The 27,958-nt window shown below is 37.9% G+C and overlaps 1 protein-coding gene across 1 annotated transcript; it reads right to left on the reverse strand.

Annotated features, from left to right (window-relative positions):
• Positions 1-27,737, reverse strand: glrba (glycine receptor, beta a). The gene is made up of 11 exons (XM_036583445.1): positions 27,629-27,737; positions 24,456-24,584; positions 19,572-19,678; positions 16,608-16,675; positions 16,087-16,313; positions 12,658-12,740; positions 11,007-11,147; positions 8,068-8,220; positions 6,553-6,701; positions 4,841-4,990; positions 1-665 (listed from the first exon to the last, which is right to left on the reverse strand). The coding sequence occupies exons 1-11, from the start codon at positions 27,631-27,633 to the stop codon at positions 369-371; spliced, it is 1,509 nt and encodes a 502-aa protein (XP_036439338.1). The 5' UTR covers positions 27,634-27,737; the 3' UTR covers positions 1-368.
• Between the last annotated feature and the right edge of the window lie 221 nt (positions 27,738-27,958).

Consider the following 27,958-nt stretch of genomic DNA (forward strand, 5'->3'; position numbering starts at 1 on the left):
TAAATGCAGATAGGTTTGATATAATACTTATACCAGAGGCTTCTGTGTAATCTTCTGTTAAGTATATGTTTGCTGCTTTTTTCTGACAAATATGAACAACATGACTGTGGCTGTTTTGACTGGAAATTAAATATATGAAAAGGTGGTCTCTGAATTCTGCGCAGGATATATACTCACCACTGTGTAAACAGTCACATCAGTGTATCCTGTGTATAATATAAAACACTTTCTGAATCATTCCAAACATAATCCAATCGTGGTGAAATGTAGGATTTTATGATGTATTGTGTAGTTTCCTAAAGAGCCATAATCAATCAAATAATCGCACTGAGGTCAGAAATCTACACCCCTAACACTGTCTGAGATGCTCACAGGTAAACAGACCAGTAGATGACGTTGAAGAAGAGGAAGGAGAAAGGGAAGAGAGCACGGGCGTAAAGGTCAATTCTCTTGGCGGCAGATGGAATCACTGGTTTGGCAGGCGGTGGCTTCTTGTTGTTTTTGTTCTGCGACTTGCCCAGAGCATTGGCCACCTCGATGGGTTTGCCGTAGCAGTCAAAGTTGGATAGCTCAAAGTCCCGCGGGAGGGAACCCACTATGCTGAAGTCGTTGGAGCGCAGATCTGATTTGGAGGTACACACTTTCTTGCAGCGAGTTTCAACAACCTGGAGACACAAAACGCAAAAACTCACAATTGTGTACACTCACAATTCACTTTATAAAAAGCACCTACCTTGTGCTTTCAATCAAGTGCCACTTTATTAGAAACACCTACTCCATATTTCCACTCACTGGCCACTTTATTAGAAACACCTACTCTGTACTTCCATTCACTGGCCACTTTATTAGAAACACCTACTCTGTACTTCCATTCACTGGCCACTTTATTAGAAACACCTACTCTATACTTCCATTCACTGGCCACTTTATTGGAAACACATACCCTATACTTTCACTCAGTGGCCACTTTATTAGAAACACCTACACTGTACTGTCACTCACTGGCCACTTTATTAGAAACACCTGCTCTGTACTTCCACAAACTGGCCACTTTGTTAGAAACACCTGCCTTGTACATCTCCTCCACCACTTGATTTGAAACTTCATATGAATAAAGAAATTAACACACGCAGAAACGTCAGCAGTAAAAAAACTCCCCACATCAGTGAATCATTCTGACATAAAGTGCATAATACTGTAGCGTGTTAAAGAAACGTTTTCATATGTTAGTTTAGGTTATTAGTTCTTCAGCATTTAGTTCTGAGCTATTCTGATAAGGACTCTTAAAGTGAAGGCGGGGCTGTGTTTATGTGTAGATCAGGAAGAACTGAGTGAGGCAGACTTTGCTTCTGTACAGCGTAGCTGTGGCCAACCAACAACAGCTGGTTAATAAAGCACCACGACTTGAGCGAAAGCCGTGTCTCTTTTAACAGTGGCGAACGCTACAATACAGAAATAACAACCACCTCACATTATGACGTCTTCATCCTGAGCACAGATATTTCAGCCATTCTAACCTGATATTACTCTTTGATTTCACCCCTAATATAACCTTTACACTCACTCACACACACACGCACATACTAGTGTCCCCCCTGTGTCGCTGCTCCGTTGCTTCAGGCCTCTCGACTGTCGGGTCACATTAGACTCAATCCCCCAGAAACCTTTGCTCTCCTCTGCACCCGTGTCCCACTGAGCCTGCTCAAAGCAGCCAACTCAATTACAGCCATTTCATCTCCCTTCTGCACTCACACACACACACACACACACACACACACACACACACACACTCACACACACACACACACACACACACTCGCACATGACTGGTTATTTAATAATTATATTCACCCGTACTGTACATGCTTTCTATATTCGTTTATATATGAAAATACATAAGAAAGTAACTACCTGTTTGGCAAAGTCAATTAAAGAGGTGGTTAGGTGAAAAATCAAATGTACACTTTTCCACTTATACCAGTTGTAGTCAACCAGCCGAGACATGTTCAGAGTCTAGATTCTGCTTTTTCAGTTTTAAACTGGAGCTACGATTCTAACGATGCTAACAAACACTTGAAGCCAATAGTCACCCAAATTTGTTCAGTGAATACATCCCCAAATCCTCTCTCAACCGGCTCAAACCACATCCATATCATCGTTAAGGTCGTGCAGACTTGTCAGTGTGATTAAGGACACAGTATGATATGTTGTGAGCTGTAAAAACTCTGTGGTCAACCATTTAAGACAACAGGTGTTGTGTTGAGTTCTTACTCCCCTGCAGAATCAACTCTCCTTCATGTGCACATACTTCATGCAGGCATTTAGGAACTAGTTTACATTCACAATTTCTTTTGTTCCTATTTTCAAACATATATCTTCAGTTAGGATATTCAAGATCCATGCAGGCACGGGGCGGGCAGCTGCACAACACCTGTTGTCTGAAATGGCTGAACACAGTGATTAAATACACAGTGAGGTTTTGTTCATTTTTGTAGCTCACAGTAAGTTATACTGTGTAAATCACACCAACAAGACTGTATGGTTTTAAAGACCTGCATGTGCTTTGAGTGGGTTGAGAGAAGTTTTGTGGAAAAGATTTGGGTGACTATTGACTTCTAATGTTTATGAACGATGTTAGCCGTCTATATCTAGTGTAAAACTAAAGAAGCAAAATTGGGACACCACATGTCTCAGGTGATTGACTACATCTGGAGGGGAAACCGCATAAATTAGCTTTTTCACCAAATCATTCCTTTAAACATACAAAGCTACCAATTCTGGCACTAATCTCTAATTAGGAACGTTTGTTGTTAAATAAAGTAAAAAATACATTGTAACACATGGTACTCTTTAAGTGTCTATTTTGTTCCGACAGTGGATAGAAATGTGTTGTATTTACTCAGCTACACGTACCGAAGTACAACCTGGATGGATTTATGAGTATTTGTACACTATAATACGTCTACTACTAAGTATATTTGTGAGAAATATCTATTTTTGTCCTTCATATTCAGTTCTCTATCTTTATATCTCTCTGTTCTGTTGGTTTAGCACACAGACTTCTTTGATCATATGTCACACTTTGTAGATTTATTATTTTATTTTACCCCAAAAGCATTGTAAAAAGAGAAAAATAGAGAGAAAGATAGGTGAATAGATGCTGGATGTCCAATCACGTTTCCAAAAAAGTAGGGATACTGTGCAAAATAAATAAATAAATTCAGAATACAATGATGTGTAAATCATATATTTAATTATTTTTCATATTTTATTAGCAAATTAATTCATTAATTAGTTGTGAGATGTTCCACCATGTGTTTTTAGCATTTCAGTATTACTTTACCAGTCTTTTGTTGCCCCCGTCCCAACTTTTTTGAACTGTGTTGCTGGCATCAAATTCAAAATGGGCATATATTTTTCAAAAAACAATACAAATTTTACAGTTTCGAAATGAATATGTTGTCTTTGTACTATTTCCAATTAAATATAGGGTTTAAATGATTTGCACATCATTGCTTTCTGTTTTTATTTATGTTTTGCACAGCATCCCAACTTTTCTGGAAACAGGTTTGCACCAAAAAGTCTTATTGCAGCTCTGTAATTGACTCAGTACTGAAGGAGTTTTTATTTTTTTAAACTTCTAATTGAATCATTCCTTGATTGTAGTACCAAAACATTTGTCTGATAATAGGTTTAGACTCTACTTAACAACACACCTCTGCTCGCCATAAACTGCCTAATTTTAATGGTTGGTTCCTTTATGCTGAGAAATATTGACAAGGGCTACATAATATGTAGCATATACCATAGACCATATTGCAATTACAGTACATACATATTGCATTACCTGCAGTTATGTTATGCCTTGCAATATAAGGTTGGAAGACTGCATTACTTTGACCAAAATTACTTCTTGAACACATTCTCATATACGTAAATATCTTGGGCCTCTTTATTCCTTGCATAAACATGCATTTTTGGTGATTGGATCACGTTCGGATTTTACTTGACTGCAAGACAAGCCAGGTATAAACACCCCCAGGATGCACTGTGAGTGCAATCACATTTAACAAGTGTAAATGGAAGGCACTTGTGTTACTCGTCTACAATTATGTGAACAGAAATGCGTCTGACAAGCACTGACTAGCAGGTGAGAGAATGAACAACAATAAGAAAGACTGAGGCTGAAGTTCCCCCCAAACTAAGAGCCTTCTTGCACTCCAGGCTGATGAACGTGTCCAAGCTGAGCTTGTCCACTTGCTTCGTAAAGAGGAAAAGAAAAAACAACGTAGGAAAAGTAAGACTGGATCTCATCTGGTCAAACTGGCACGCATTTTAGTGAAAAGTATAAATGGAAGTTTATCCAGATACGATCCAGACATAAAAACATGTTAATGCAAGGTGTAAACAGGCGCATAGAAACACTCATATGGAGCTGTGATTGGTCAGGATGCACACAGCAAACACTGTGGTTGGTGAGGCTCATTTACATATCGTTCCTGTTGGAACAAATACTCGAAAATGGTGACTTTACAAGGGAAGGAAAAAACTTTGTTAACTTAACTTAATTTAACGTTTCAAGATTTTGGGGGTAGATTGTCTAAGTAATTTTGAACCATTTTTGTTGGTCTGTTCATCGTGAAATTTTAGCACGACGTAAAGTGCAGCTGTTATTTTTTAATTATGCAAAAAAAGAAAAATGGCAAAGATGGAGATACAAAGTTTATGTGCAACCATGGCGATATTACAGTCTTCTTTGATATGAGTATTGAAAAGGCCAATTAAGGCCAAAACTCTCAGTCAAAACCTGTAACACTTCATCATTGACAGTTTTACTCACCTGTAACGTACTGACGTGAATAGGTGTTCCGCCGGTGCCGTTGACCGTGTTGGCTTTGGCTGGAGTCTTCCCTTCTTTTTCTCTCTCCTTGTCTTTCTGCGCCATCTTTGCCTTCTCCGCCTCTATGCGCTTAGGACTGTTCAGCATGACCTGTAATAGGATTCAGAGCAGTGACATTCACTGTCTTACCACCCTGACCGTCAAAGAGACGTAAACACACACAGATATATACAAACAACAAAACTGAGCACGGCTTTTAAAAGCTGTAGAAAAGCAGCTGATCTATCCACGGTGCTGAAGAAGCGTGATCTTCAATTTCAAAGACGTCTCACTACAGTTTTACTGTCGAACAAGGTAATGAGCAATCTAGCATGGGTTCACGTTATATTTGAACATTTGAAGACATCACAGTTGTGTCACATTAAAAGCTATGAAAAACAGTACAATTTGTATTGTTGAAATAATAATGCATATCTAAAAACAAAAGAAGGAACTGGAAGAAAGAACAGAAGGAAAACATTTGGTAAAAAATAATTTAATAACATAATGGTATAGTTGTATGACTTGTTTATGTTGTTTCTATGCTCTGATTGTTGTCTACAGGCTCTCTATAAATGGCTCACTATGATATTATACAATCAGAATCATCTACAGCTCTATTCATCATTCTGGACACATCTAATATTTTTTCACTTCAGTCAGCGTCCCACTAATTAGTTTAAAACTGTGAAGTTCCGGATTTTAAACACATAAAATACTGAAACATTATTAAATATATAAAAATTCTATAAGTATTAAATATAGAGAAAAAGGGACTCCTAGCAACCACCTGGAAGACCTGGCAGACCCCCCAAAAGTGTCAACCCCAGATAAACAGCAAAAAATAAAGGACAAAAAAGGAGAATGTTTAAAAATCAAACAAAGAAGCTGCTGGTGTTCTCAGAACAATGGAATGACCACCAGACCTCAACATCACTGAATGTATGATACTTGGATCATGAGAAGCAGCAGAAACTTCTAAGACTGAACTTTGGAGGTGTGGAAATATCCATGCCGATTTCTTGAATTACTAAAAGCAAGCCTACTGAAAAGAATGGACACTATAAAGAGTGGACACACTAAATACTGAAAAAAGGATATTATTCTTAGCTGTTGAGGCTTCTGTGTAATTTTCTTTTAAATGTATGTTTTGTATAGAAAATCTGAATAAAAATATGAATATATATGAATGACTTGTACTTAATAACTGTTTAGACTGTACATGAATAAATGAAGGGTGGTCTATGAGTTGAGCACAGCACTGTATCAGCAACCAAATTAGCTTTATATGAATGAAAACTTTTTGAACAGTAGCGATTGCAACACTATCACCAGTAAATCCAGTTCCATGGCCCTGAAACTGCATGCTACGGTATGTTGCGGTTGCTGTCCACGGTGCTGAATAGATGTTACGCTGCCCACTGTGACACTGTCCGAGGTGCTGAACCAGCACTGTAGTCTGTGGTGCTGAAGAGCGCTGAGTCACAGTGATTAACGCGTTTGCGTGTGTGTGTGCGTGCGTGCATGTGTGTGTGTGTGTGTGCGTGCGTGCATGTGTGTGTGTGCGTGTGTGTGTGTGTGCGTGCATGTGTGTGTGCGTGCTGATGCAGAAGGACGAAGGCAGCGTTTATGTCACTCACACAGCCAGTTCCTTCACACGTATACTCACACACCTGAACCACAGCGTACTCCACCAGAGAGGCAAAGCCGAAGAGCAGGCAGGCAATCATCCAGATATCAATGGCCTTCACATATGAAACCTTTGGCAGTTCAGACGCAAGAGACGTACACTCAGAAGAGAGTGACAAAACTGACAGAATACCTAGAGAGAGAGAGAGAGAGAGAGATAGAGAGAGAGAGAGAGAGGGAGAGAGAGAGAGATTATTTATTTTACTCTATATAGAGAGAGATGAGAAAAACTACAAACTTCACAACATTTCACCAACTGACCTCGGAGCAGCACTCATCCTTGGAATGGACAGATGAACAGATGAGTGGAAGGAGGAAGGGAGAAGTGGAGCCTATGAGAGGACGAAAATGGAGAGATGAGGGGAGAAACAAAGGGCGGGGCCTGGGGTGATGGAGAATGCACTGAACAACTGACATTACTATCAGTCAAAGTCTTCAGGTTTCCTCTTTTCTTCAATTAGAATTTACCCATTTTTTCTATTTTTAGTAAGGTACACTTATTCATGAAGCTAACGAATTTCATAACTATTAGATATATTAGCTAGTTAACAGAGTTCTTACATAATTATTAAAGTTATTCATTTATTACAGTTATAGCTATATGCAGCTATTACCTTATTCATTCATTAGGATTAATAGTTATTACCTGTATGATCAATTAAAGTTATTTATTTATTAGATTTAATGGAGACATCTGAGTTATTTTTATTTGTGCTATTACCTAGATTATCAATTACAGTTATTTATTTATTTATTTATTTATTTGAGTTAATGGAGTTATTACCTAGATTATTCATTAAAATATTGTATATATTAATTAATAAAAAAAGAGTTAATGGAGTTATTATCTAGATTACAAATTAGAGGTATTTATTTATTTATTAGTTTATCAATTAGAGATTTTTGTTCAGTAGAGCTGATTATCACATAGATTACTAATTAAAGCATCTTGTTTATGGAGTTATTTATATATTAGAGTTAATGGAGTTATTACCTAGATTATCAATTAGAGCACCTTGTTAATGGAGTTATTAACTATTTTATTAATTAGAATTTAGCCTAATGTCTATTTTTAATAAAGTAAATGTTTGTTCATGAAGATACTGCCACAACTAGACACATTACCTTGCTAGCAGTCTTAACAATAATCAACAGTATTTATTATTTATATTTTATCATTTATTATTCATTATTGCTGTTGTCAAAATATCACATCAAAAACTTGTAACTTTTTTATGCAGTTTATAAACACCAATCTGCTCTTTACATTCTGTAAGCATTTCACGATAAACGGACCAATAGAAATGATACAAAATGACTTGGAATAAAATCTCATTACATTACCACAAAGTTAATAATGTTTTTACAATAACGTTTCCATTTCAGACAGAAAAGGTTTTGTTATGACAGTGTTGTCTTATAATATTGCCAATATAGCGTAAATGCACAGTGCAGAGTGGTTTTCATTAGTCAATATTTTGATTGACAGGCAGACAGACCTAATGGAACGCGGGCTGCGCTGGCATCGGGGTTGATCCAGAAAGAGAGCCATGACAGCACCACAATGAGCAGAGTGGGAGCATAGACACCCATCATATAGAAGCCCACCTGCCTCCTCAATGTGAATATCACCTCCACACATGTATAATAGCCTACAGAGAGACAGGCAGAAAGACAGTACGAGAAACAAACAAGGCAACATGTTTTATACCCTGAAAACGTGATGCATCCAATTTACTGAATTCAAATGTGTACATCATTTCCATATGAATAAACATAGTATTTGCATTAACTGTATTGATGAGATACAGTCGTATGTGAAAGTTTGGGCGCCCTTGGTCAAATTTTATGTTTTGTTGACCAGAGGTGTTCAAACGTTTTCAAATTGTGTTCATATTATAGTATTTATACGAATGGTATACTACACTATTTTTTCAGTGAACTATAGTGGGAACTACATAGAGTTTAATATTCATACTTGTGTGTGTATATTTGAATAAACAGAAGAGTTCATACTTGCATACATTAACATGAAACTATGCCTTTTTTCTTTAAATGAACCCCAATTTTACTTCAGATACTTGGTCTGGTTCTGTTCATAGCATTCTATACTCCTTTCAGGTGTTCAAGCTATAACAGAGAGCAGAACCTTGATGTTTGGGACTAAGCTCATTGGTCAGATGATCAAATTATTGCTTAAATGCAACAGATTGCTGTGAAAATGGAGGGAGACGCAGGTCAAGTTTCTTGTCAAAGAAGCTGACATATTGAATTTTGCAGAAATTAGCTGGAAAGTGACAGTACTTTGCAGCCTAACGCCGAATATTGTTGCGACAGGGGCGCTAAGCACATGTAACTGCTGTAATGGGATGTTTAGCTCATGGTGCAATTGATAAACAGTTTGATCATTCACTAAACTATGTAACAGTGGGCATTTGGAGCTATCTAGACAGATTTACTGTGTTTGTATTTTCCTCCTGTTTTGTTCTACATAATATAGAGACACAGCTGTGGATGAACATTATAGCACATATGAGCTGTACTTTAGAAATACAGGGGTGAAGGAAAAAAGACAGTAAAAATACAGTAAAGTATTACTGTGTAAGTATATACACTACATTTATTTACTGTGTAATCTCTGCTGTATCTGTAGACGGGATTAGTTTTTGGAATTTGTGGTAATTTTTGCCAGTGTAGTACTGTTGGGTTCAGGCAAAAATCTCAAGCCTAAATTAAAGCTCTAATAAGTGAGTTCTGAGTCAATATGTTCTCTGACGCATACTAGTAAACCTGTTAAAATCACTGTCTGTGACAAAAGACAATGTGACATGGATGCAGCAGTTAGAAATTAGGTTTAAAAACGTTGCTGTATTCCCTTAATGTGAGTGTTATATGACCACAACATTAAAAAAAACCTTTTAACTATCTGAAACCTTAAACTGACGTTTCAGTTTGCAGCCTAGTAAAGATCCTGCCAAATTTCACCCCATCTAGACTGATGGCAAAACTCATTTGATGCAACAACAATCACAAAACTTGCCTACAAATTTATCCTTATATTAACAGTCTTGGAAAGGAGTCCTCATTTGCTTTTCTCCTCATAAAGACACAGGTTTTTCACTTTTACTGCAGAGTGTACAAATGAAGAAGAATGAGTTTCCTTTGAATTGTTTACAGTTTCTTGCCTTGGTCTCCCTAAAGTACTTCCATTTGAATATAATTATGCTCGGTACTTCATAATTGCTTGTGTTTACTGTAGAGATTCCTCTACTGACAGGTATGATTTACTGAAGAGTGAGCTGAAATTTGGTCTGAAGCCTGAATTAAATCTAAAGCTTAAAGACAAAGAGAAAGACACAGCTACATCACAGTGTTTGAATAGACTGAGTATCATTATCATAAAGCAGTTTAACGGCTGGGTGCTAATTCTTTGGTTTATTGTCTATTTTCTGGTGTGTGCATGTTCGCGTGGGTGCGTACATGCATAAAAGAGATCATAAAGTATCAAGTCACGATGACCTTGTGTGAGAAACAGGGTGGAGGAATTTTATAGTGCCCTGTTGTATGTGTACCAGAGAGCGAAAGCTAGAGAGATTGCAGTGAGGTAGATTTATGCTGCCTGAATCTCTTACATAAGCAGTGAATGGAGCATTATGTAATGGGAAAGACTCTTATAGGAGAACTACACTTAAGCTAGCTTATGCTATTATAGTATACTTAGTATGTCAAATATGCCTGTACTGGACTGATGGTTCTGACAAAACAATGTATGTGTGAATACATGCAGTTGTTCAGTGTGCTTGTTTTGAATTCATAAAGCAATCTGCTCTATTTATTCACATCATGACTCTGACGTAAAACATACACATAAACAGGGTCACCACATGGGACCTTCCTGCTGGTAAATGTTTTTAATCCCTCAGCCACTTTAGAAACCAAGTGCGCCAAATTCTGGCTTGAGACTTAACTTGGATTCGCACTCCAGAGATTTAATAGTTCATGTGAAAGCAGGTTTTTGAATGTTATACTGAAAAAGGCTAGTGTAATGTACTTGACTTTACCATGACTCAGGTTTGCCTTTCAGTTAAATAATATCTGCTAATAATTGTGTCAAATACAATGTATTTGATTCATGCAGAGCTAATGTACATACCGTAATCAAAAGGACTAAATTCAAAGCACTATTTATTTCAGAGCCGGTGAGAAAGTTCTGAAGAGCTACGCTTCACAGCAGCATTGATTCAGTCAGCCGCAAATTGGGAGCGCTTAGAAATGGGAGGTCAGCATTCTGTTGAAGTGCTCGTGGGAGGGTGTGAGTGTGCGTATGCTTGTACTGAATTGATAGTTCTCAGAAAACAATGAAAAAAATGGAGTAAGAGTGTGAGAGTGCGTATGTGTGCGCATATGGTTTGATGCATGTTTCAGTGTGTATCTGTACCTGTTCCAGGATAGAATTTGGTGCAGTTGCCGTACTCAATATCCTCTTGCTTGACGTCAAATTGCGGCAATGCAATTTCGTCCATCTGAACTGGGTCCCCAGACTGCCACATGAACACCAGGTCCTTTGTGGTGTAGCCAACTGCAAGCACACACAAACACTCAATATATGTTATCTCACAAACCACATACACACACACACAAAAATACCTCTTACCTCTTTTTCTCCTTTCACTCACCATGATTATACATGACTGCTGACTGTCAACTGACTATACAACTGACCCAACTGTCCACTGACTATATAACTGACCCAACAGTGATCATTAATACTGGCATTGCAATGGCAGTAATACTGACACACCAGTGACTATTATTACTGACATATATTACTAACACACCAATGCCCATTGCTACTATTTTACTCACTATTGGCAATTACACTATGGACAAATCAATAGCTATTCTAATGACACACCACTACAAAGATAGGCCATTATAACTGACACACCAACGACTACTCTACTGACATTACACTGTTCCCCTGACGCACTAATGACCATTATTGGAGAATAACAGAATTGCGACTGATTCTAGTGAGTACACACAGAGACTACTATTTCTGACACAAAACTGACACACATTATACAGGCACACCAATGACTATACAACTCACTATTATTACTGACATGCTAATGACCATAATACCGACACACCAATGACTATACTACACACTATTATTACTGACATACTAATGACCATAATACCAACACACCAATGACTACACTACTCGCTGTTATTAGTGACATGCTAATGACCATAATACCGAACACACCAATGACTATACTACACACTATTATTACTGACATACTAATGACCATAATACCGACAAACCAATGACTATACTACACGCTATTATTAGTGACATACTAATGACCATAATACCGAAACACCAATGACTATACAACTCACTATTACTGACATACTACTGACCATAATACAGACACACCAAAGACTATACTACTCGCCGTTATTACTGACATGCTAATGACCATAATACAGACACACCAATGACTATACTACACACTATTATTACTGACATGCTAATGACCATAATACAGACACACCAAAGACTATACTACTCACCGTTATTACTGACATGCTAATGACCATAATACCAGACACACCAATGACTACACTACTCACTATTACTGACGTGCAAATGAACATAATACTGATACACTAGTGACTATCATTTTGAAATGCTAATTAATATTATACTGATAAATCAATTACTACATTACTGATTAGTGTTGCTGAGATACCAATGACTATTATTACTTACACATAGTACTTATAATTGTGTTGCTGCACCAACAAGTACTCCACTAACACAATGAATATTATACTGACACACCAATATATATTACACCGAAACACTAATAACTGCTATCACTCTTTAGTAACCTACTGAAACACTGATGACTATATTTCTGACATAATAATAATGATAATGTTAACTGTTCTATGAACGTTTTATTAAAATGATGGTACACTTCTGACCATGTTACAACATATCCAGAAAAAAACATCTATTGCTAAGTATGTGTGTGTGTGTGTGCGTGTGTGGGTGTGTCTGTGTGTATTCTTACAGCTTTCCAGTTGCATTTTGCATAGTTGCGTGTCCATAGGAAAAAGGGTGAGATCCAGGGGACAAGATAGAGTCACTGACAACCTGCAATCACACTCACACACACACACAAACAGACCCTTGTTTAGCAAAAATAGTGCAGTCTTCTACATGCACCCACATGCATTAACATCGCTTAAAACAGAGTGGGAATGTAAATGATTAACCAATTAATTGTTAACTGTTAAATAAACAATGCAATCAGTTAAAAACATTCATTTAATTACCTGAAATAAAGAACAGTTTCCTATCTGAAGGCAGGTTTATCATCCAAGTTGAGCAATGTTTTTGAACTGCATGCATGAGGGTGAAATCAGCAGTTGATTCCACTAGAAAGGCCTACAAAACGTGAAGCGTGCAGCTAAATATAGTGACATTCGGGATCACCTAACAAAAGGATGACAGCACAACTACGGCAATGCATCATACTGCAAGGGAACAAGTACAAGAACACCTACATGTTCTCCAAGATAATAGCTGAGCGCATCCTCATTTACTCGTTTAACCACTGCTGAAAGACAGCAGGCTAGCTTAACACTTTAGGTCACTCCTATAATATATGAACGGCTGTACATCTATACAAATCCAGTATAAAACACCAGAGTACCTCACCAAGTCAAAAATTTGTTTACTTGCATAAATATTTAAAATAAATAACTGAACACTGCATTTTACAAAACAATCATAACACTACCAAAACCTTTTTTCTGCAGTGACTGTTTCGAGTAGTGACACTTTTAGCTAATTTTGAGCTGAACTCAAAAGCACTAGCCAGTGACATGACTAGCAAACACAGCTTTGAACAGCTGTACACAAAAAGAATTATATTATTTTTCATTAAACATAAAAACGTTTGCTTAATTGCAGAAAATATGTTATTTCCTTATACACACTGATTTTCAGACTTTGGGACACATTTAGTTCAAAACAATGGGATATAATGGCACACGATGTGGCCATGAGGGACAGGGATGCAGTCTCACTTCTTGCTCTAAGATGCAGGGGTTGTGGCTAAAATAAGGCTCCACCTATGAACTGAAACTCTTTGTGCTTCTGTAGTGACATGAAAACATGGTACAGCATTTTTTAAAAAGTTTTTCTCATGAAAAATCCAAATCTTACAACTTTGCCTCAAAAGAAATTTTAAAAGATCTTTTAAAGAACATTAAAAAATCTCTATTATTGCCTTGAGTTTAAACAGATCATAAAATAATCCTTGTAAATATTTAAGCTCTTAACACTTAATTAACTTTTGATTTTTTTTATTGTGGGACCACTGTTTGAACTAATTTGGTAGAATGGTCCATAAATATGTGACTATTTTGTACAGATCATGAACTAGAATATATTTTTAATTTATGGTTAATTATGAAATGTAAATACTGTTTTTACATGTAGTATTGAGAATGGTTGTTGAAGCACTTGGTCGGAAACGTCTTATTTGAAGCCTGTGAAATGCGGACTGGACCGGCTCTTAAGAATCTGTCAAAATTTGCATCCCTAGAACAGACAGAATATCTGAGCAAAAGACAGAGTATTTTATCAGAGCACAGACACACACACACATTCTCACGCTGCAAGCTTCATTAGGCCTGGTTGCATGTGGAGCTGCAGTAGCAGATGAGGAAAAGATTCAGTGTGTGTGTGGGGAAGAGGGGGGATTGGCCTAAGGCTCCCACACACACATGGCGAGCAAAAATCCAGAACATTCTTTCATCTGCCATAAAGCCCTTTCAGACTGCACAATACTGCAGAGCTTAAAACCTACTCAATACAGCCACTTACAAACCACCCAGTCACACAGGAGAAGCGGACAAGGCCCACCTCCCCGAGACCAACCAAGCATAGCCATCATCAGAGTGGAGCAGAGAGAAAGAGCATTAATACTGACACTCGCTCTACCGTTCACCAAGAACTAATTTAGAGGACTACACTGGAAGCCCTGCGGCTTTATAGCAGATTAATGCCCAATAATGGTTTAGGTAGTGTAACCTATATTTTAATAATTAGCACATTAACAATTCAAACAGGTGCATAAACATGATAGTTGAACCAAGACGCCATGACAGGGTAGTACAGAATAGTTCTGTCTCTAATCTGATTGGCTGACAATGCTAGAAGCTGTTGTTAAATACTCAGTGCACACATGTAAGACACACATATTAATATCACTTTGTATTAAGTTGCCATTCTTGTGTTGTTTCTTGGAATATTCTTTGATCATAATGTTGCTTTGTAACCGTAGCCTACTGTTATGAACTACAATGCCTGCAATTATTATTGAGATTTTATTATTAATAATACATACATACATTGATTTACTGAACATTGGTGTATTTTATTACCTTCTATAAAAGCAATAAGCCACCCAAGGTTGTGCGTTACAGAGATTTTGCTCAGAAAAATCAAACATACACAATTTAATACATACCTCAGATTTAATTCGTCAGTCTAAAAATGTTTGGAGTCCAAATTTTACATCTTTATTTCTAAACCGGAGCTACAAGGCTACTGTTGCTAACAAACAAAGTCAATAGTCACCCAAATCTTTTCTGTAAATACACCCCCAAAACTTCTCTCAACTCGTTCAACCAGCATTGAGTTCTTTATTAAGGTGGCACAGGCAAGTATGACTTACTGTGAACTAAAAAAATGAGCAAAATGTGACAGTGTAGACCAATCTAAATAACAGGTGTCACATATTTGGATGCTACACTACTGTTGTTCATTGGTATACATAACTGTTAATCTTGAATTTTGATTTGTTTTTGTAAATGAAACTGAAATTGGGAACGTAATTTGCATCCATATATCCACATGACGCACATGAACGTGAGTTGGATTATGTGGAAACTGGAATTTGCATGCTGTCTAAAATGTATGACCACAGCAATCAGCTACATACTGATGTTCAATTTTAAAGTTCACAGTAAGACATACTCTGTCTTAAACCACATCAAAAAGTCTGCACGGCCTTAAGGAAGACCTGGATACAGTTTGAGCGGGCTGTTGGGGATGTATTTACAGAAAAGATTGGGGTGACTATTGACTTCTAGTGCTTGTTAGTAGTGTTAGCCTCATAGCTCCAGTACAAAACTAAGGAAATAAAAATTAGACACCAGACATGGTGAAAAAATTATGTACATTTGATTTTTCATTACATTTGGTCATTTCATTAAGAAAGCTTAAAATCACTGTAACATCCAGCATTTTGGTAGAGCTTTACATGCTACTATGTTAATTCAGCTGTCAAAATGGTTTGTGCTTATTTGTCTTCTGACTCTAGTTGTATTAATTATTCTCAAAAACATTCTGTGGAAATGTAGCAACATCATCCATGTTCACCACTTCACAATCCCCTCCCTGCATGTGAGCTTTGACCTAAGCTCACCTCATGCTAATGAGGACGTCGCCGTTCCGAAAGATGAAGAGCAGGATGTTCTCCTGGGTGACGTCGTGGAAGTTGGCATTCTTTTCATTGGCAAAAAAAAGGTCGGGCTTCCAGAGGCACTGGAACATTTTGGGGTCCACGGTCAGTGAGTCCGATTTGAAGTCCGTCGGCAAGCGCAGTCGCGGGTCGTTCCATCGCTGCCGCAGGAATATGTTTACACGGTAGTCCTGGGGAAATCACACACACGCAGAATAAAAGGGACACAGACAGAGAGAGAGAGAAAGACAGAGAGAGGCATCTGTTATTCAATACTCATAAAAAGAATGGAAATATTCTTATATATAAGCATAAATCTCTAAATATTAAGATAATTGTGTGCGCTGTGTTCAATCACACTATTGTAAAATCAAATCAAAATAGGCCAAAATATTTAAACATAGAAAATACAATATATTTTTATATTCAAAATAATATATTAATAAAAAAGCCATAACACATTTGTTCTGGAGGGCACTGATTACCATGGTGGTCTCCTGAATTGACCCAAAGCTGTTGATGAAAATGTTCACCTTGTCCTCCACTGGAATGCCTGCACACACACACACACACACATCCACACACACAGACACAGTGCATGAATAATTGCCTTCTAGTGGAATTTCTCTAAAAGCACAACACCAGCTCTGTGCGCATATGGTTAACTTTGCTTTCTTGGGTCAGGTGTAATTGTGCATGCAAGTGTGTCTGACTGGTGCCAGCCTTAGGAAATCATTAAAGGAAGCACAACATAGCGGGAACATTAGACCTCAAACCGGTACTGAAACATAAAGAGTACATAAAGAATATATAAGGTCTATTCCACACTCCCATGCAAGGCTGATTATAGAAGTGAAAGCGAGGCTCATAGATCTTCAATGGTTCTGCATGACATGTTCTAATTCCACAGGGACATGTAGCCCAAGCATGAAGCTGGAGAATTTCCAATTATTCTGCATGACACGAGCCTGGCTCTGTCCTAAAGCCAAATTAACATTCTAATAAGCTTGCTTTTATCCATACTTTCTGACTTACTCAGATACACACTCAGTGGTCACTTTATTAGGTACACCCTCCTTGTATCTACACTCATTGAACATGTTATCAGCTAAACTTACCATATAGGAGCAATTTATAGTTCTACAATTACAGACTGTAGTCCATCTGTTTCTCTGCATCATTTCTTATCCCACTTTTACGCCATTCTTCAATGGTCAGAACCCCCACAGGACCACCATAGAGCAGGTATTATATGGGAGGTGGATCATACTCAGCACTGCAGTGACACTGATGTAATGGTGGAGCGTTTGTGTGTTGTGCTGGTATGAGTGGATCAGACACAGCAGTGCTGCCGGAGTTTTAAACAACTCAGTGTCACTGCTGGACTGAGAATAGTCCACCAACCAAAAATATCCAGCCAACAGCGTCCTGTGACCACTGATGAAGGTCTAGAGGATGACCAAAACAAACTGTGCAGCAACAGATGAGCTACTGCCTCTGACTTTACATCTACAAGGTGAACCAACACGGTAGGCGTACCTAATAAAAGTACTCAGTGAGTGTATACGAAAATGAAGCCTGGTTCCACTTTAGATTTTCTGGAGATCTGAAGATTATTTCACAGTCAATTGCTGAAGATTTATAAGGAATGCACTGTATTTAGCACATCATCTCCACATGAATAAAATATATTACAGTGTTTCCCACACACAGGCTACACTTCCACCCTCTTCACAAGTATATTGATGGCCACCCATTTATACTGTCCCGTTTTCACAATATATAGTTTCTGTTTTGTAGCATTGGAACAAATTCCAAAGAGAAATATTACATATTGTTATAAATAAACTGAACACACAGTGTAACTGATGCAGAATTCACAAGCTAAACCTTCACTTTAAAAGAAGCCTCTGTTCACATGATTTTACTGTCATAATAATGCTAATTTATGCTACTGTCACTCTGGGACTTCCAATGTTGTCCTATTGCTTATTCAATGCCTTAGGCTGGCCTACTCTGTAAAACTTTCACGCAACTAGCAGCATGTTGTGCAACATAATCTCCAAGTGACTTGACAGTTAAAACACTTTCAGTTATTACACTAGTTAGCTAAATTAGCAGCTTGTGTTTTTTCATACACCATATTGTTCTTGCTAAAGTCATCCGCGAGTTGTAATTTACACACTTAGAGCATTTTTATCATCTTCATTTCTTTTTTCCAGCTGCCACTGCCGTTCTTTTTTTCCTCAGACTATATACCTGTCTTCTATCTATCTATTTATGGCTTTTCTATATATTTGAGTTTTTTTCTCTGTTGTTCACCCTTTGAAAATCAAGGTTTCAGTAGCCTTTACAGTTATAGCAGAAATAAATGCATGAAACTGTCACTGGGGCAGTGCCCCTCTTGTCACTGGGGTTAAACCCTCAAAGGTAAATCTCAGTACCTTTAGTCAGGGAACATAATTGTACCATAATAAATTGTACTGACTCCACACACCCCGTCTCGTCCCCAGGGTTTTTTATTACATTGTTCTGTTTTAAAATATTAGGTCATGAAATGGTACAAATATGTACTTTCCACCTGGAAAAACTTATTTAAGGTTCACAATTGGACCTTAAAACCAAAGTTGTACAATTGAGGGACATTTACATTGTTTGGACATTAATATATGAAAAATGGACCTGCACAGCACCTTTATTTCTAATAGTGTAGGAGCAGAACAAATTCATTGTGGTCTGTGTCTCAGCCTCTCCTTCTGTAATAATTATTATTGTTTGCCTCCCAAAGTATTCTGAAAATTAGGAAGCATCAAGAGAAGAGAAAATGAACCTAGCTACATAGACTACTGTTCACTGAATAAGCCAGCCTTATTCGAATACTTGATTAAGTAAACAAATGAGTTCCAATATCCACATATTGAAATAACCTTCCACCACCCCCCATGGTGCTCCCTTGGGTTTGTTTCAGACCTGTGGGAAGCACTTATATTAGATCAAGAAAAAAGTTGTGCCAATGCAAAATATTTTATTCATGTGAAAAATATGTTCACATCTGAATTCAACAAATTCAATACATCATTTTTATTCAATGTGAATGAATAATGTGTGTTGTGTCCTGCAGAAAACCGTCACTTCTGTTATCTGTAATTCAAAAAAGAAATGCTGACTCATATATTGTATCTTTACAAGTGTACACGATGATATAAGTTGAATTTGAGTTGAAATAACAAAAATGTGGCAAAAATGTAAAGGATGTTTTTTTTCTATCTATAAAACCATCCACAGTTTCAACAGAACACCTCCACATGTTTCACGTTTCAAAGTGAGAAATTAGTGATATCAAATAAAAATATGCCTTTGTTATTGCAGATATATCTGCGACTAAGGACTGGTAGCTTGGCCTAGTTTAAATGAATTAAGCAGTGTCTGCATTGATAAATGGTCAGTACCTTTGAAGTTGGGGCGGATACGGGAGTCATAAGTCACCAGCAGACGGTTGAGGATGTTACTGGTGGAGTTGGCAGGAACTCGATCGAGGTCTTCAGCCGACAACTGACTGTATCAACAAAAGCACACAGACAGATACACAAGTAAACTGTACAATGATCTAAAGCTTTAGCTTTAGCTTTAGTCAGTAACCAAGCTGCCTTAAAATCTTGACCTTATTAAAATTCCAATAAGTGACAGCAACAGAACCCTAGATTATAATGTGATCTGAGCAGCACTGGGGAATCTAAGTGGTCCTGACTAAAGAGGATAAGTTATGATGACACCAAAAGGCTAAATCATTTTTTTTACAGTACAGCGATTTAACAAGCCTGAAACCTGGAAAGCCCTGATAAACCCAGCACTGAAAAAGTGCTAATTAAACCTGCTCAGTGCTCCACACACTGGACCTCTGTCAGACCTGGAGGCTCTATAACATCCCTCTGCCGTTCAGCAATAGAGAACATCGTTTCATTCTTTTTGTATCACTGGGTTTTACAATGTTCACATTGTTAAATGCTTTTTGTTTCTCGCTAATTAACTCTGTTGTCTCACACTGAAGGATCCTTCTTTCCATGACTAAAGAGCATTGCGAACACCTTAAATACATACACTCTGACGTACAGCTGTCTGCAGATATTTTAAAGAAAATGAAATAGGCTACTTGAGAAGTTCCTCACATTCCAGCAGCTGTATATGGATCATTCTACTGAACTGGTTCAAAGTTACAGTTCAAAGCACAATTCAGACTAAAACTGTTTTGCACTGAATGACCCTCTACCTAATTATGTTTATTCTATTAAAAAAATGACTGAACATTCCATTTAGTGACTGTTTTGGTGGCGACTATTTTGACTAATTACAAATTTGACATAATTCAAAATTGCTAGCCAGTTCATGACACACAGCTTTGGAATTTATTTTATGGCCTAAAAGTTCTGTAGCGCACAAGGCAGCGCAATGCAGAATTTATTTAATACACTTTATAGTACATCATAGGGAAATTTGTCATACTGACTTTCAAAACATACGACCTTATACCTTATTATGCTTATTTTTAATTAAATAAATGATTGAACATTTTGTCATTAACAATCATGACACTAGTGGCTGTTTCTGCAGTGACAATTTAAGCTAATTTTGAGAAGATCTCAAAAACACCAGCCACTACATGACTAGCAAACACAGCTTTAAACACCTGTACATGAATAAAATCATAATATTTTTGATTAAAACACAAAAAAGTTTGCTTATTTGCAGACAATAAGTGTTTCTGTAGTGACAATTCTTACAATGATTTTCACAATTTCAGAAACAATGGGATCTAACTCAACATGCAGTCTCGCTTCCTGCTCTAAAATGCAGGGGTGTGGCTAAAATAAGGCTCTGACTGAGTTCAAATTTAGGGGTTAGGGTTTGTCCACCTCCCAATAAAAAGTACGCTATGAATGATTATTGTGTACATATTTAGCTTATTACTATCTCAGTAAATGGTACTACCTCACGCTGCTACAGAATATTCTGAAATCAGGCAACATATCAGGACCGATAAAAGGACATGGACTACACACTTTAAGAAAACTCAACAAAAGAAGACAAAAATTACAAGACAGATGTGATTGTTTTTGTGAGGACATTTAAAACTTAAATGGCAAAGGCAAAAGCTATATATATATATATATATATATATATATATGACTTCATTATTAAATATATATATATATGACTTCATTATTAAATATATATATATATATATATATATATATATATATATATATATATATATTATTTTATTTCTGTCCTGTTGTTTACAATACAGTCTAAGGTACAAAACAAAACAGTCTAATACAAGAAAAAAAAAAGTGGTCAAGTTCTTCTAGAATAGAGGAAGCATGGGTTCATTTACTTGATCAAAAGATTAATATCATTCTCAGATATAGTTGTAAAATACAGCAATATTGAATTTCAATTTTATTACCCAGCAGGTGTATTGCTGGGCCTGGGCTTCTAGAGCTATAGCCAAACCCTAACCTTACAGGCTAAAATAACATTTACAACCACTCCTCAAACTCCAGAGCTATTCCAACACTACAGCTATAGACTATAACGTTACTAAAGACAGAAAGAGAGAGAGAGAGAGCAATAGAAGAGCACACACACGAGACACACAGCAAGAGATGCATGAATGCATGAAATGTCTGCAAAAAAAAAAGGTAAATATACACTTAAAAATATGGCTCTTCGAGGGCTCTTTAGTAAAGGGAATAGTTCTATTTAGAACGATTTAATGCTTAAATGGTTCTTCAGATTGATGGAGAATATGCTGTATATAGTTCTATATAGAACATTTTTAAAGATGGTTCTATATAGCACCAAAAGGGTTCTTCTACTGTTATGATGTCAAGCTCAGAACAGTAGAAGAACCCTTTTTGGTGCTATTCAGAAGCATATACAACACATTCTCCATCAATCTGAAGAACCATTTCACCATGCAAAGAACCACTTAAGCATGAAGCATGAACTTATGGCTCCAAATAGAACCATTCCCTTTACTGAAGAACCCTTGAGGAACCATATTTTTAAGAGAGTGCCATATAAAAATGACTCAGTAGAAAACAAACCCAATCTGGGGTTTGTTACCTCAACACAATCCTACAGTGAACTGGGCTGAGCCCAGCCAAGAACCCTCCCACCCAGGTCAACATGGAAAACCGCTCACTCATACTTGCTCTCCCTCAAGGTGCTGATCTCGGATAAGTCACACTTGTTTCTTTAGGGGCCGTCCAGTTAGAATGAGGAATATGCTGACTATGTCAGCACTGTGACTCTGTGACTGACACGCTAGCCCAGTTCTGGATGAACCCTTGTGTTCATGTGTGCGTATTCTGTTTAATAATTCCCAGGCTGACAGGAAAACACGATAAGATTTCCTGTCAAAACAGCAACAGCAATATTATATTGGTCCCTGCAGCAAGATGTCGCCATAAGGGCAGAATGTGTCAGATGACTCGAAAAGCTAGATTTGCTTTTGTTTCCTGAGGTTAAGGTTACAGTTGGGTTATGCTAACCATACACTAGAACACTTTCAGAAGACTTTGTAAAGACTTTTGAAAGACTAAAGTCTGACACCCTCTCACACCTAAAGACAGTGTCACAGTTTTTAGTCTCAGACTATGATTTTGCAAAGACAAGAAATCTTGCAGTGTCACTATTTACAAGACTGCAACTAGATTTTTGAAATTATTCCCCATCATGCACCTGGTGGAAATTTACAAGACACTTGGGGAAGATACGTTGGCTCAGCACGGCTCAGAGCAGTTAATAATGCCGTTCTTAAAGTCCTCTGCACATTTCCTTACATCACTGTTACGCTTAGTGAACCTGAAATATTAAAGCAGTCAGTTTACATTTTGAATAAATATGATTTTTGTATTAACGTGGAGTACATTTGCCTTTTTACAGAGATTTCAGGGAGGCACACGTACATTTTCACTATCTCTCTCTCTCTCCTTCTACTGTGCCGCACGCAAGCGCTCGCCCGCAAGCACTCATGCTTTGCATCACTATTTGCATGAGCCAAGACTTAAAACTTACGATAATATTAAACACGGTTGATTTTGTCGCAGGGTCAAGACGAGAAAAAGACTGACTTAAGACCGCCATCTTGACCACCTTACACTAACCGATCGAGATGACGCGAGCGCGACGCGACTCTAACGACTCTCATGATTTTATTCCAGCGTTGGTTGTTTGTCTGCGACAGTGAAATCGCTTGAAAAGTCGTTTGGTGTAAGGCCAGCATTAGGTGTAGCACAGCAGGGTGTGGTGACATCAGTATAGAAGGACATCGAAATACCAAGCAGGGTGACTAGGATGTTATAGACCACAGAGTAAAAACGTACAGTAGTGCTCCCTAGTATGAAAATAACTAAAAAAAAAAGCTTGAAAGATGCAAATTACTAGGAAATGCACTATATATCAGAATCATAATGTTATTACCAGTCATTAGATAACTGAAAATATGAAATTGTGGGCAGTTTAGATTTAACAGATATTTTAAACAAATATTTTGTCTACGTTGTCAGATGTACACATGAAAAATACTGATATCGGCATGAGCCCACAATTTCCATATCAGTGCATCCCCAGAAATTACTAATAAAGACAAAACGACAGTGTAGATTGTTTATTACCGTGTCTTAATCAAGTTGGAGGTATTTTCGTATGCAAAAGTTTGAAAACCCCAGTCAAATGATGTTTCGTTGATTTTCTAACTAAAAATAAGTCTGCAAAGACCACATTTTCTATTTTTTTTTCTCAAATTCAGCAAATGAACAGTAACTATAACCTGTTGAGGATGTGTTCATATAATTTGACTTTTTTCACAGAAAAAACAACAAAATGTAATTTGAGCAGGGAAACTCAAACAATTGATATTATTGAATGATCATAGTTCTCCACAAGTTATGGATGTAAAATTGCATAAGCAGTTATATAAGAGGGCCAACAAAGATATTATATTGATGTTATAGAGACTCCAGTGCCTGCATTACTGGTAGTTACCTCACTAGAAATACCCCATAAGGACACTTATGCATCAATTTTCTTTCCTTTGCTATGAAAACTAAATGTCCACCAGGGTGACGAAAATCATGCAATGATCAAAAACCGAAGTATTTATTAGTGAAAGTTTAAGAGTCCAAAGACATCCTGCAGGTTTCAGAGGTTAAGATTAGGTGTAGCACAGCAGCACTTGCACTAATACCAAACTCTCATAAGAACATGGAAACACATCATAACATCAGGAAACTTGTGTGTCTATATGTGTGAGAGAGAGAGAGACTCACGAGGGACAGATGACTTGTTTGCCCTTCTTGCCTTTCTTGGGTTTGCCTCCTTCTTTGGCAGTGCCCTCAGCGGAAAACTGAACCAGCAGCAGCAACAAGAACAGCCCCCTCAGAACCATGACTGCACACCTGCACCACATAAACACAAACACAAAGCTAGCACTGGAGGGTCAGAGAGAAAGGTGGCACAATACCACAGCTTCTTTTCTGTTACCGCCATCATAATATTCTGTATATTAACAGTGAGTGACTGAATATCGTCTGATACTGTGCCGATTTTTTTCTTTAAAAATATTAAGCTTTAAAATGAGCTTTTTTTAACTGAAGCACTTCAGACAAGCATCTAAAAGTAGACTATCATGTTTAAATGTCTGTAGGGCTAGGAGTCGATCCCAAACAGAGTCTATTCTCTTCACCTGTCTGTTTATCGAAAAGACTGACCGCCGTCCTCGGTATAAATTTCAAGCCACATGTGATCTACTGTGGCTTTCTGAGGTCTCAATATGGCTTTAATTTTACACATGTATGATGGCCTTAGTGATTAGAAAGCCAACCAGACAAAACTGTATAAGGTGACCTACAACATATGCATGTATTCAACTGCAAAAAAGTGATTAGTTAACACGATAAACAATTGGAGCTGATTTATTTTTGATAGTTAATTCATCATATCACTGTGCAGCACTGCTGAATGATCCCAGAGCACATGCACCTGCCTGCAAATTAGCCTATTTACTTTACTGAAGACAGATGACTGTCTCACTTTCCATAGCTATGGTGGACAGAAAGATGGCCATGCTTCATGCTAGGTTGGCCCCTGGCCACCACTGGCCACCCCTTGGCAACAGAGGTGTAGCCAGACATTTTAGAATGGGGTGGCCAGGTAAGACCTATGGATTTTATTGGGGTGGCACACTGCAATCAATCAATCAATCAATAAATAAATAAATAGGCATTACTGTATTAAAATGACAAACAAATTGATGCAGTTTTTTTTCTCTGTATGTAACTAAATCTGTCCATCATTTCCACATGAATAAAATATTACATCAATACAACCACTACCGAAATCAAACCGAAAGACACAACTGTGTTGATGTAATGCATTTTAGTCATTTATAAGAAACTGATGTATTTGAATCAGGCAAATTAAATAAATCACTTCTTTAAGTGCACAATATTAACTTTAAGAAAAACACTTCATATAGATAGACCACAGAACAGGGGTGTCAAACTCAACCACTAAAAGGGCCATATTAAAAAATCTCAGCAAATCTGTGCGCCAGCTTTGTTTTTAACTCATTTTTACTTAACTTTTTGCCACGACCTGAATGGGCCATGGTTTATTCAAAATATGCCAAGACTGCAACAGCAAAATAGGCATCAAATACATATTTAAATATAATTTTTTAAAAACTGCCTATTTGCTTAAACTAGATGCCAGGCATCTTTTCTTTTTGTGTAACCATAGATGGTTTCGGGGAAAGGGGGTCAGAATGCACACTATGTTGCAGTGCATGCTGGGTACTGTAGTCCATCTCAGTGTGAAACAGACTAAAAAGAATAGAAAATTAAATAATAATATAAATAATACAAATATATATATAAATAATTTCGTGGGCTGAATAGGACTGTGTCACGGACCTGAGTTGGCCCGAGGGCCTTGTGTTTGACACATGGGCCACAGAAGTTATTCATTTAGGTTTCTCACTTTCTCACTCATTGTAGGCAGACCCTGGCCACTCAGGCCACCCCTTGGCTACCCGTTTGCAAATGGGTCATATAAACTGACCCCTTGTGTGCCTGAGGAACATCTGAGGTTAATTCATACCACCAGTCATAAGTATATCATACTTTTTATTTATATTTTATATATCTATATACATATCAAACAAATTGGTAAATTATTAAGGTTTTTATAGCTGTCTGAACTATCAAACTTACCTTTTCATATTTAAGTCGCTTTATTTGTTCTTGTGCCATAAATGTCTTCTTCCATGACGGAGTGACAGAAGATAACAAACACAGATGGTGCACAGACTAGTGGTCTGTGGTGTATGTATACACTCAATACATATATATATATATATGTGTATATATATATATATATATATATATATGTATATACACTTTTTTCCCTCACCATATAGTAGCTTGTGCTCACTTGACAGTATTGGGTGCTCACTGCTCACCTGGCAGCATCTGGTGCGCACCGGATTTTTACCTAAAAAAAAAAATACACCGCATCCCTTTCACTAAAAAAAAACAAAAAAAACAAAAAAAAACAACTAAACAAACAAACACCACGTCCCTTCAGGGGCTCTGTACATTATACAGTGTGACTGTGTGTCATTTCAGACTAAATTTGTAATCAGACTCAGACTTATGATCTGCTGATATCGGGCCGATGCCAGTGTTCATCAATATCGATATGCCAGATCTACCCAGAGCACATTCACTTATAATCCTACAGCTTCTCCCTCCTCAGCACAGCTCCGTTAGCTACACAGCTAACCACAACCCCACACACCTCAACCATTACCAACAGCCCCACTGCCCTAACACAGACACAAAAACCAGAGAAACTTGGTCAGCAGCGGTCAGAGGACATTCATCCTGCTTCACACTCACTCAGTGCCCCCCAGTACTTAATAAACAGCCTCCAAACGCCCCCCAAACTCACACAGAAAACAAAAGCCCTTACTTCAGCACGGTTAACGCGCACGCGCCGAACATTTGGCGCCAAGTGAAGCGTTTAACGTTGACACGCGCCACTTAAAGCATCAATTAATAAATCATTAAATATTACTGGTGATAAAATATGATGAGAACTGGGGCTGGGGGGGGCTGGGGAGGTTGAAAGCGAAACTCTGGAGCTGGTCCAGCACCTCCTCACTGCACCTCTGCAGTGGAGCACAGGGGGGGCTCGAGCCTTTATCCTCACCAACAAACAAACAAACAAACAAACAAACACACACACACACACACACAAACACACACATTAACACAGGGAGCACAGCTGATGACCGAGTCAGAACGATGAAAAGTTGCAGTGTCATGTGGGGACACACGCACGCGCGCGCACTCCTCCACAATTGCCCTTGACGTCGAACTGAGGGGGGAAAAAACGATGCTTAAAATGACGTCATACGAAAAAAGATAAGCAGACTTACCTCATGGAGTTAGAATAACGTCACTCTTCTCTCCTCGCGCAAGGGTGTAGTGTCAGCGTGCGCTGCTGGAATCCATCCCTTTCAGTGTGTGTGTGTGTGTGTGTGCGTGTAATAGAGAGTAAGAGAGAGAGAGAGAGAGACAGAGAGAGAGAGATGGGAGTGTGGCTTGCAGTACTTCAGGATGTATAAAGTAAGCGTGCGTGAGAGAGAGAGAGAGAGAGAGAGAGAGAGACAGAGAGAGAGAGAGAGAGGGGCTACTGTCCCGTCGAAGATGGATTGCGCGTGCACGCACGTGTCCCACTGCATGCGCATGCTCTCGTGAGCGCGCCG

The sequence above is a fragment of the Colossoma macropomum genome, unplaced genomic scaffold (assembly GCF_904425465.1).
Source record: "Colossoma macropomum unplaced genomic scaffold, Colossoma_macropomum, whole genome shotgun sequence".
In the NCBI taxonomy this organism is placed as follows: Eukaryota; Metazoa; Chordata; class Actinopteri; order Characiformes; family Serrasalmidae; genus Colossoma; species Colossoma macropomum.